This window comes from Alosa pseudoharengus, unplaced genomic scaffold (assembly GCF_046254945.1).
Source record: "Alosa pseudoharengus isolate Yale_2024_CS ecotype anadromous, Long Island Sound unplaced genomic scaffold, YU_APseudo_1.1 YU_APseudo_1.1_scf_2, whole genome shotgun sequence".
In the NCBI taxonomy this organism is placed as follows: domain Eukaryota; kingdom Metazoa; phylum Chordata; class Actinopteri; order Clupeiformes; family Clupeidae; genus Alosa; species Alosa pseudoharengus.
In genome coordinates this window covers 34,838,364-34,850,865 of record NW_027468663.1, presented here as the reverse complement: position 1 = coordinate 34,850,865, position 12,502 = coordinate 34,838,364, and the positions used below count along the sequence as shown (strand labels likewise).

General features: G+C 42.7%; 1 protein-coding gene across 1 annotated transcript in view; it reads right to left on the bottom strand.

The window, feature by feature from the left end:
- The window catches only part of cntln (centlein, centrosomal protein), a 75,909-nt gene extending 69,105 nt beyond the window's left edge, over window positions 1–6,804 (bottom strand). Inside the window, exons 1-4 of the mRNA XM_076294766.1 lie at window positions 6,555–6,804; window positions 6,012–6,102; window positions 4,310–4,398; window positions 2,085–2,169 (exon numbers count right to left, since the gene is read on the bottom strand). Of these exons, the coding sequence (XP_076150881.1) occupies window positions 2,085–2,169; window positions 4,310–4,398; window positions 6,012–6,095 (258 nt within the window). The 5' untranslated portion in view covers window positions 6,096–6,102; window positions 6,555–6,804. The remainder of the gene's footprint in view (window positions 1–2,084; window positions 2,170–4,309; window positions 4,399–6,011; window positions 6,103–6,554) is intronic.
- Between the last annotated feature and the right edge of the window lie 5,698 nt (window positions 6,805–12,502).

Sequence of the window (12,502 nt, the reverse complement as noted above, 5' to 3'; positions counted from 1 at the left end):
ATCTGTCATTACTCACTTCTACAACACTACCTTTCTTCACCACCAGCGTCCTATTCTAGAACTGCTCCATCAGCACTACTGATAAAACATCAGGCCATGATGCCATTTAGAGTTCACAAAAGCGCACTCTTAAACCATGCTAATGACAGCTAACTATGGATGATGCCACAGCAAGGCTGTGGAATTGCGGCTGCAGCTTGGTAAGGTGGTGGGTGCAGTTGCAGCGGGGCTCAGGCCTGGAGGACTCGCGGTGCGGCACGGCGCAGTGAGCATCAGCAGCCCGCTCTGGCATGGAGGTAATCCACTGCTGGCCGAGGAGAGTTCAAAAATAACACCGTGCTCTGGGACGCAATTAATTGCCATGTTGAGGGAATCACTTGAATCTTTCCAGATAGTGGATTTATGCCTCCGTCCGTCCGCCATGCAAAAACAGGCTTTAATAGAGATTTATACGGCAAGTGGAACGAAATTCAAAACGTTGATAATGAGGTAGGCAAGAAGCGTTTTAACCCCAGTAGTGCTCAATTGCTAGGAAAAAAGGTTTTAGAGAAGTTAAGAGGTCTAGGACAGAAAGATTAGCATTAGAAATTCCCAGTGCAGTTCAAAAATGAAAGCTAATTATGTTACAAAAATGGAGGGGAGGGTGAGCGGGGCGGGTGGAAGAGGAGTGATGAGGGAAAAGAAAAGATTGTCAAAGTTACAGTGGAGTGGCTTCGAGAGCGTGAGATGCTGAAAATTCAGCAGACCATCACATTTCCCAAAGAGGAGGGAAGAATCGAATTAATCGCCGTTTGGGTTCGTTTGGCCTAAATTTTGGACCAGACAGTGAATGTCAGTGGTCAGCTGGACACTGCCATGAATTTGGACTACTGATGAGCTTTTCAAACAACTCACTATGTTTTTTACAATGCGTGTCCACAAAAGAAGCCACTGACTGTTGACTAAATTTGGAGACTTTCTCAACCGGCACAAAATTGGAACGAGCTAATTCTAAGGACTACATGAAAGCATGTACAAGTGAATGAATTCATCAATCTCTGACACGGACACTCAAACGACTTCATTCACAGTTCGGTCATAAGCGGCGAGACTTGGGGCTGCGCTGGCATGACAGCGCCAGACACACTGGGCATGCTGGGGACGAGGGCCGGAGATGGCATCAGCGTGGGCCTCTGCAGCGGCGCTAATGAAGGCTGCTGACAGCTGCTCCACTCAGGGCTCCTGATTAAAGGGGAATTAAGAGTGCCGCCTCATCATCATCATCATCGGCTGCCTGCACACACCACACATTCATCACCAACTCAGAGCCGTCCGTCCAACCAGGTGGAGCGGATGGAGGTAGCCGAGAGGAGAGACAGGCAGGCAGAGAGAGAGAGAGAGAGAGAGACAGACAGACAGACAGACAAGAGAGAGAGAAAGAGAGGGGGAGAGAGAGAGAGAGAGAGAGAGAGAGAGAGAGAGAGGGGAAGGGGGAGAGAGGGGGGGGGGGCTGGGGGAGACAAGACACAACAAAAAAAAAGAGAGAGAGAGAGAGAGAGAGAGAGAAAGAAAAAAAAAGAGCAAAGTGACAAGAAAGGGACACAGACAGAGGAAAGAGGAAGCTAGTGGCATACTGTACAGTACAAACCAACAGTTTTGTCATGGCAGTGGATGTGGCGGTGGTAGATACTTCAGAGTGATACCAGTAGATGTTCCATTGTTCCCTTACTTGTAATCCATAATATATGGCAGACAATGAGGATTAACATCAGCATGTTTTTCTCTAATTTGCTAACTGAGTGCCATGCTCAGAGTGATCATGTTGTTTGTGCTGTGTTGCTGAGTCTTAGATTTGCCCTTGTCTCTCAGATGGACAACACGTTAAATTGGTGATTCATATCCAGATTAACACAGACTATACCACATTAACATAGATTAGTGTGTGCTGTCATAGTCTATGTCTGTGAATGTCATTCTGTATTGTCTTTCTGTCTGTCTAGATCTGTGTCTAAACTCTTAATGTATTGGCTTGTTTCTTCAGAGGGAAACAAAACTAGGCCTTGATTCTAATGTGTAACACAAGCTCAGTGTGCAGTTCACCATACCTGCTCCAACTCCTGTATTTTGTAATCTTTGGCTTGAAGGATCTCCAGCACTTTCCTGTCCTTAGCTTCAGCTTTCTCTCTTTCACTGAAGTGGAGAGAGAGAGAGAGAGAGAAAGATTAATGGAGAGAAGAGGAAGAGAGCAGAAGAAAGAGAGGGCAATATTGTCTCCGAGTGCTGGTCATTAGCCGCCCAGCATCCGCACTATCTTCCTCTAATGACCAGCGTCATCTCCAGGCACTAGCATCTTAACGGCCCTGCATGTGATGAAGATCACCACACAAGGAGCAAGTGACAGCTAATGAACCCATCTCAGGCAAACAACAGCTTCATTCCCATTAATGGGAGCTCTAATGGATTAGACACAGACACAGACACACCTTCAGTGGAGAAGGGGAAAACACACTAACGGTGACAAAAACATTCAATGAAGAAATAAAATGAAAGTAAACTTAGAAAAAGAATGCACTTAACAATCCTTTTGTCATTAAAGGAATGGCATGGCAGTTAAAGTCATCTGAACATCATACATACAACATTATCCTTTTTCAAGAAAGTTCAGATTTTAACTGTGCAGATTTTCATAGCATTCCTGTGTAATCTGATTAGACCAAGGTTCATCAATCAGAGCGGAGATACAGTTTCTCCAGCCCAAAAACCTACATGGGGAGTAGTCTATCCGCCATGCCCGCTACACTCTGCATTAGTGCAATACTACTGCAGAGTTTTGTCAGCACTTAAAGGAAGCGCCTCCTGGTCGGCCTGAGAGCTGAGCTACTCTACTGCATTTCAGACACTCTCTAACTCTCCCTGAACAAGTGCTGCACAGACCTGACTCTTACTGCCACAGGTAGGGTGTGTGTGTGTGTGTGTGTGTGTGTGTACTCCTCTACCCTCTAGATGTTAGTCATTCCTACGACATCAAACCCAGCATCCAGTACACAGGAGAGCGAGCGAACACGTTTGCCTACGCCCAAGCCAGCCTCCTTGTGCTCAGCATCAGGGGACTGAGACAAAAGAACAGCCACTAGGGTCCGCTTTGTTTCAAGAGCCGCCAATCACTTGGGACCGCCTCCTCCCCGTCTCTTTTCCCTTCTTTCATTCGCTACCGCCCTTCTGCCTCTTTCTCCATCCCCGAGGGCCCTCTGACATGATGCCTGGTCTCCGCTGAGTCAAACAGTACCTTGTATCCTCAGTGATGTTAACCATGTCCCGAGCAACCATCCAATCGCTAGGAAACCTGCAGAGGTCCCACAAGGCCGAGCGCTTGACAGGAGCCAGCGCAATTATCATGTCAATATCCAGCGCGGCAGTATGCTGATACGCATGCATGCTCCTGGGGCGCATGTTCCCTGCTCCCCATGGACCAGCATGCCTTGTTGACTTTGCCTATGGAGGGGAGTTTGCTCAGCTCGAGAGAGACTGAGGCTTTTGTACCTGGCAAGCCTATTTCCTCTGCAGAAATGGTAGCACTACGTGGCATTCCTTAATGGAACGCTCACTTTTTTCAAGTACATGTATATTGTGTTCAGAATTAAAACCAGGAAGATTTCTCTTTCAAGTGAAAGAGATTTTACAGTCGGCTCAACTTACCCATCACACAATAAAAATAAGACTACCAATATCTATTTTATACTACATTAACCACTGCCTGACAAAACGTCAGTCAGACACAAAGCAAGTCAACTTTGGTAACACATGCAGTAGTATGCAGTAGTAGGCAGTGCATTGCAGGGGCACTGCGGAATTTTCCTCCTTTTCAACAGGTTCCCATGCCATCAGTGCAGCTTTGGCACCCCCTTTGAGGGTCAACTTAGTCATCCTAAGTCTAGCGCTTATCCCATAAAGGCAGGCACTTGGCGGAGCCTTTTCCACAGTTTAGGATGGGAAGAGGGGGGAAACTGTTTTCATTAAAGCCGCGCCACGGCTGAGCAGCTCTGTGGAGGATAAGGGGGCTTAAAGCAGCATCTGCAGTAGATTCTGCCCTAACCCCCGCCGCACACTCAAGCCGCTTCATACACAACCTTGGACTTTCATACATACTTCTCCCCGGTCTGTGGCGTGGGGGTTCAGGCTATAGGCCTGAGAATTCGTGCAAGGCACATCTCTCAAGCGGAGGACTTAAAAGAGAGGGGCGATTATTCACTTGTTGTATTAGAGGTGCGATACCAAGTGCCGGTTGACATCTTAGGAGCAAGACGATACGCAGCTGAATGAAAACACTTACCGCTCCACAATTAAGCTCACAGCTTGTGTGAGGTCCGGGTTGGCCACTTGAAGGCGTTTCCACAATGACCACACAAACTCTTTGTCAGCCTGAAACAATGGGGAAACAAAAAATGCTAAAATGTTAAATATTATAACCTTAAAGGGTCATACAGTGAGGCAGTATATTAAATGCTTTGTGATACACTGGGGGAAAAAAAGTTAAATATGGTTTTACATCATGTAGATATGTATTACAGAAGCAAATAACTGATGGCAGAGACAGTCATTGCAAGCCTGAGAGGCAAGCCTGACACATTTACTATTCAAATTGTCGTGCAAAAAAAAATGTCTTTCAAACATTTTTAAGCTACATTACATTTAATGAGAAACATCTAAAAAGTACATTTTCTGACCAAATCGACTTAATATAAAATTATCTGTTAAATTATGTCCACATCATCATAAGATAAAAGTCATCATTCCCTCTGGAATCCACTGGTCTCCAATTAGAACATGAATTTTGAACCCCATTCAAAAGTGCCTAATCAATTATTTAGTAAATGGCAGAAGCAGACCTTGATAGACCATGGGCTGAACATACAAAGTGGGGGACTCAGATGTACAGAAATAGAGACTTCACTAAAACGATGCCCGGACTGAGTTTAAGGAGGAATTAAGAAAAACCAACATCAAATAGTTGGTCTCCTCAATGCCATTGACCAACTCATAAATAGGTCAAGGTCTGCAAGGTCAAGTTACATCCCCTCTAAACATTCTTACAATTTTTCCACTATAAATATTTGAAGACCTGATTAAAGCCTGTCCAATCAATCAATTATTCATCTTAAAATGGCAGATCATAAAGGACAACTGGCTGAACCCACCTAAAAACATATTAGTATATAGCAACATATTAATAAAATAACTATAATCTGTTAAATCTTTCAACTATTAAATATGTTGTGGCTAATGGTCATGCTGTGCACATGAATAAATAAGCTTTCAAGAATATGGTCCAGTGTATTTTAATGAAGATAAAACTAGCATAGATGATCACAGAGTATAGCCAAAGTCCCAGGCTACTGAAGAAGTCCATTACAAAAACAACAAAAACATCACTGATGCATGACTATGGCAAGAACAGCCATATGGACATGTGCCTGTTTTAAGACAAATGTTTGAGTAGTTGTAGTAAATTATATTACATACATAATACATACTAGTGTTGGCAGTTAACATAAATGTGTTTATGTCAAGTGAATTACAATCTGGCCATTACTAGTATGTAAATCAACACAACGACTGCAAATGCTTCAAGGCACCACCTGGTGGGAGACTAAAGGCATGCAAGGACCTAGTTTTACTCTCATCAATACTTTTGTGGAAAGAGATCCACCGCTTTGCTCAGAAAAATATGTGGAAACTGTCACTGAAATACTGAACAACCCATCTTAAAATGACAAAAGAGACGGTTACAGTTTGACCACATATCCTTTGAAGCGAGCGAGTGAAGCATAATGTAAAATTGATGCACCCCCACATCACACATTGCATTGATATCCTCCATAAAGATGCTTTTTATTTGTTTATAGAAAATATTACCGGCGTGACCACTTACTGCACCTTACAACGTTAGGGCTGCGGAGGATGACAAGGCCTATGTGCACAATTAACACTGCCACTGGAGCACGAACTGTCAAATGTGACAAGTTGACACGAACCTGACACTGGCTGAGCTCCTCTGTCAAACTCTTCACTTCATGCTCCAAGATAAAAACCCGTCTATTTCCGTCTTTTTCTTCCATGTTCAGGCTGCAGGAAACGAATGGTTACATTAATCAACTAAGATATACTTTAGCTATTAAGCGCTTAGCCAACATGTTAACGTTAACGTTACTGTTATGATCCGTATTAATTCGCAACCTCAGCTCAGATGGTCGCCGAGGAGTTTACCGTAGTCTTTTTGGTCTCGTTAGGTTAACATACTGACGAATAAAAATATGGCAGAGTATCTTTGAGCTAAACTAAATAACATAATAACATCTCCGGTGTTGGAGAAGTGTCTAAGCTAACGTTAACAACACATACAGAGACATTATTTATCAATGTCAAACAATATCAAGATAACGTTAGAGTTTCGTTTTCCCAGTTAGCATACCATAGAGGAAGACATAAAACCTGCTATTCCCTTGAAAACAACGGTTGTAACGATGACAAACTCTACTTCTTCAGAGAACAGCTAACGTTAGTGTGTCTGCCATTACCTGTTGCTGCTACCCCAGTTGGCTAATCCTGAGTCAGTTAGCTATCCTAGGGACGTTGGACTTCCCTAGAGACGTCATGAGTTTGTTGCTAGCGACAAATGTTTCACCGGAGCAAAACGTGACGTTAGAAAAATATGAACCTCTAATTATTGTACAGCCGGATGATTACCAGAGCTAAAGCACATAACAATCATAGTTGATCACTTTGGTATTACATTCAGGCAATCTAGCTTCCCCTGACTATCATGCACTATGCTGATGCTGCTGGTTTGTTGATCATTTCAAACGAGCGCGCCGTTTTCCGATTTAGACAGAGACGGAGAGATCTTTACTGTACTTTACGACAGTCGAGGGCAGTATACGCTATGTTGCTGCAGAGGTGCCCCGAGGTGCTCAAGCTGGAAATTTGTGTTTTTATTTGTGTTTTTTTTTTGTGTGTGTCTTTACCCCTCTTTGATTATCTTCATCTGTGTCATTATTAAATAGACGATATGTTAGAAACTGCTTGCCTTTTTCCCCTGTCTTATTTTACATGAGATTGTGCAGGCTTTATGTGGCATTTTCTTAAATTGTTTTTAAGCAGTTATTTAAGGTTAACCTATTCGGTGTTTTTACATTGACGTTTTTAGTGTTTAAATTTGCTTTGCGGGTTCATTATCCTAATGAAAGAAACATGCAGAAATATAGTAGGTCAAAGCACAGCACTAACAAGCTTTATGACGCTTTATGTAACGTTTTATTAAATACAGTGGTGATCACAGATTGAAGTGTAAAGAAATTAAAATCATGACAAAATAATAATAATAATAATAATAATAATAATAATAATAATGAAATAATGAACAATTTTCTGATCAGAAACGATTTGGTCCTATTTGATGCTTGTTAAAAATTGTCACCATACACCTCAAATATCTTGTCTGAATTAAACATGGCAAAATTGTCTGGAGAACTTAGATTATCACCCCCTCAAACACTGGTTGGTTCATCTCCTCCAAGCTCACAATCCTGAAAAAAATCAATTGACTTAGCATGATTAGGCTGCTCCCTGACCCGCGTGCAGCGCCGCTCATTAGGATGCTCATTTATAGAGCGATTTCAGAGGCAGTAGACTGGGTCATAATTCACAACATCTGCCCCTGTTAGTCTGAGTAGGCACATGGCATTTTTGAATCAGCTTTTTTCCCCTGTCTTGTTCAACAAAGCCCTTTGTTTACCAGGCATGGTTACCAGTCATCCACTGTAGAGTAGGATTCTGAACATTTACTCATTGGTTCAGATAAGTGTTTCCATTCAAGGGCATCTCTCAAAGCCCAAGAGTTCAGACACAAATGCAGTCACATGCCACAACAGTCCATCCCTTGGTCTGATCACTGAGAGAAATTACTTGAATATACAATACAAGGCAATTACACATTTAAAAAAAAATGCTTTAAAGTTAGATTCAATGCATTTCATTTCAGTGCATTTTGAATAACCATGAATAACCTATCCAACAAAGTTTTCAACCATCATCTACCCAAATCATCAGATTAAGAACAGTCGTTTTCGGACCCAGACAACTAAACAACACCCAGGGTGAGTTCAAATTACCACATACATTTTTGTGTCTTCGTGTAAATTATAGCTTGACTGGTAAAGTGTTCTTGTTTCTTTTAAGTGTTTGTTAGATGTCCGTTTCAAACACATCAGAGCACTATTCATGTTCATAAAAATAGACTCTCCTTGCCAACAACTCTAATCTCCCTCTAACTCTAACTGATATATTTCCTGCTTTAAAGGAATCAATTACAAGTCCCGACCTCATCCCAGATCTTTTGATTTGTTCTTTCAGATGTATTTAGCTGTGTGACAGCTTATGGTTTTATTGGAGTATTTCATACAAGAACAGGTGTTTTGTGCACTTAACTCCTTACAGGCATATACTGGAATGATGATGCTCTGTGAGGGAGTCATAAAACACTGGGGGCTATGCAATTATGAGAACTCACTCCACCTTTCCCCACCTCTCTGAAAACTGATCAATTATGATAGATTATATGAATCTAGCCATGACAGAAGAGAGGGAGTCTTCCTCCTGTGATGTTTTAAATTACACTGATCTGACTAGTTAGGTTGTAGAAGCTTGTACCCATAAATAAACATAAATATAAATCCAACACATGTTCAGTGTATCACATTGTTTATCCTTGTACTATTTTAAGAAGCTGTTTATGAAGGTATTTTCCAGTGGTGACATGATTGCATGTGGCAATTTTACCTTCCCCTTCATTACCTCAGTGAGATATGAGAGTGTATTCACTATGCCCTGAAATGACACCTTGCAAATGCTTCACATGAAAAATTCAGGCAACAAGAAGAAGGGCCTCAGTGGACTGTGTAGGCAGAGAGGGGAGCTGCCGTGCCACTGAGACTCCGCCAAGCACAGCTGTCTCCGCCTGCCACCTCAGGTAGGAGGACTGTCATCTGCACAGCATTTAGTATTACCTTTGATCCCTTTGATGAAGCCGTAGGAATGACTTCAAGGTGTACAATGCACTAAACAGGGACAAGTTTGTCGCTTTGAAGAACACCCATTGTACAAGTGCCATGCCATGTCAAAGCAGACTCCGCTTTGGAGGAGTGTCACTCTCGTAAATATTCTGTCCTGTGAGATTTTGTGGAATGTTGTCTATCAGACTAGCTTCACTGATTAGTCTGTTTAGTCAAGAAGCGTCATGTGGTGTGCATGTTGGGTTAGATTTAAAGTACAGTTATGACTCAGAGGGACTAAAGAACTCCTTTAAGATTTGGTCTCTTTGTGTTATAAATATAAATAGAGATGCCCTGCAAGGTTTTATTTTGTATTCTATGTACAGAACAACATTTTCTACTAAATAGAAAACTAAATAAGACCTTTGTCCCAATAAGTGGTACAGCTATCACTCCTTTGACATGTGCTCTATAAATGTGTCCTGGATGTGTCAGGGTCGGGGGCTCTCGAGTGCATTCAACATGTTGTTTTTGTACCCATGCTGCGACAGAGCACTATTGATTCCTTTTCTTCATGACTCATCGTGACCGATAGTTCAACCCAGCCAATCAGTGCCACTTCCGCCGCGCTGCCGTCAGGCGCTGTCCGCTCCCGTCCCATCCTCCACCCCACGAGTGAACCCCGACATCACGCGGCCAGCTGCTCGCATGCAACCCGGCCCCGGCTCCCACAGGCCCCCACGGGCCCCAGTGCATGTCGGCACAAGTCGCTCCCTTCAGCTCCTGGAGTCCGTCTGCTCCAGATGCTCCGGCTCCATCTGATGACCTTCAGTTCCATCCTCAGTGTGCAGGATGGCTTTATAATGAGGGGATTGATGAGAAGGGGCTGACTTCCTCCAGGCGATAGTATGGCGGAGGCTGAGAGGGTGGGGGTGCGCTGCCAGGGCTGTGGGGGCCCATACTCTGCCCCATGTGCCGTCCTGGAAGTGTGGGAACGGGGCATGGAAGCAGTTCCCCCTACAGGGGCTTTTTTTCTTAGGCAAGGTGGAGAAGCTGAGTTCACATCTCCCCCCAGAGGTTCTGGCTGCACAAATAAAAGAGCCCCTGGCAAACATGCTGAAGACAAAGACAAAGGCGGCTGTGGTTTAAATAGCACTGTGTTTCACTTCAGCCACACTGAAATTCATATGGAGATGCTTTCCTTCCTGCCAAAAAAGGAATCTATTCTGTGCAGAATGATTGAGTGCCTGATTGAGTGGGTGACTATACGAATGGGGGAATGACTGAAAAAAAAAACACCACTGTTATGTTGATATCATAAGTAAATGTCATATTTCCCTGTCAATCCTCAAAGATAATGACACACAGAGACTTATAGACATTTTAGTTCATAGGTTAATTACTGAAGATTTGCACAATGAAAGGTCACAGGGTCACAGAGCTGCTCATTTTGGACTGCTGTGTCCGAGCCATGAGAGTCAGGCAGGTAGCATTTCCCCCTGGGTCCGAAGCCATCGTCAGAGTGACCTTTTCCCTCTCATGCCCATAAACAGGATATTTCTGTGGCCTTAAAGAGCAGGCACACAGCTGAAGACAGCTGATGGCTGTCCCGGAGGATGATCTCTCACCATGGGTTCAATAGCTCATCATCAACTGCCCTTTGAGTAACTAGGGGATGGGGTGGGTTCTAGGCACAGGCTATGATAAACCAATACTGCTCTCATCTCCCGCAGGTGGCTCCTGGATGCTGATTCGGACGAGGGATCTAAAAATGGTCAACATCTTTTGCTAATGTCATGTTTTCCTTGAGCAAATAAGAGGATCTCAACTGAGCTCATAATTCCCCAATGTGGAGCCTTTTATCTGAAGAAACAACCCTTGCCACTTGATGAATAACTTCAATTAGTAAAATTGTTCCCACATTATGGCTGGTAATCAAAGCAGACAGTGTGTTTGGCAATATGTACATTTATGTGGAGAGCTGACTTATTAAACATCCCATTATTGTTAGCAGACTTTTTATGTGCACTAAGACCAACATGTTTTGCAAAATTTTCAATAATTTGAAAGGCTTTTTGAGTTTTAAAAATGGAATACTGAAGAGCTCATCAAGGTTTAATATTTAATATGTTACACTATCTAAGTAATGAAATGCTGCCTTCATCATGCAATCCTGTTTCAATTCAAAACAATCCTCTAATAGTCTATATTTTATCTGCTTGTTAGCTCATGGATCTATATACAGTAATATCTCATTTAATTAGTGATTTAAGCTCTCTAACAACCAAGCATATGGTATTTTTTCTCCTATGGCCTTGGACACGGAATGAATATGCATATCCTGGGACTGACTAGTGAGTTACCCAGAATGAATTCCACACGAGTTTAATCCCTGATCTATTATTTACCTCTTGACCAAACATATGAGTGGGGCTTGTAGATGCTCAACTTGATCAAAATGACTGCCTAGGGATTCAGTACTTCTCTTGGTCCAAAAGCGGAGCCAGTCATTGCCTACTGTATACCCCCTTTTACTCTGGAGATGCCTCAGTCAAACGTCGTGCTATGGAGTAAAGAAAGAAAAAAAAAACAAGTGCACAATGAAACATTCATGAGAACTCACTTCAGATGGTCTAAGGGACACAACTTCAGGAAGCATGAGGCAAATCAGTGTCTTCAAACATCCCTACTGCTGAAGAACTTGGTGCACAGTTTTAAATTTCACATGTCTGTGTTGTCGTGCACACTCCAATGTGTGTGTAGCCTCTGTGCATGTAACCATGTAGTATGTATGTAAAAGAACCAGCCACCTCTGTGTGAAATGAAATATGTGAATGTAGGCCTTATCCAGTGTGTAACCATGAGTGGAAAAAATATGGCACCTATAGCAGTCACATCTACTGTTGAACTTTGAATATATATATATTTTTAAAAAAATACTGAATATTTTCATGAATTACTTGATATGTACTTTTTTACTTTTAATTACATTTTGTTTTATGTTTTAGCCTAAATGCACATGAGATAATAGCATATGACAAACATGGACAATCGTTGTGCGAAATCCTTATAATTAAATTTTACTTCTATCTTTTGCAAACGTATTTTAATTTCTATTTACAACATTAGTAATCTTATGAAATATTGATGTCTTACTGGTTGCAGCACGGTTTTGTCGAGTTGGCTCATTGTCACACACAAATGTGACTCTTCACCCTGACACTACACCGTGACGGCTTAAGTCCAGACTCGTAGTCACTCAGGTTACACACAGAAGGCGTATAACAGCTTCAAGAGTACTGACAGATCCTGAATGCCCCGAACTAACAGGAGCCATCAAATTCTCGAGTCTTATCGGCCGCAGCGCGCGTTTCAGCGCATTGAGCTGAGTTAGCAGAAGACATACCGGGGAGTGGGAGAAGGTCTTCTTCCCCGGACAGGCAAAGATTTACCCGGTGCCTCTGAAGTGGAGAGCC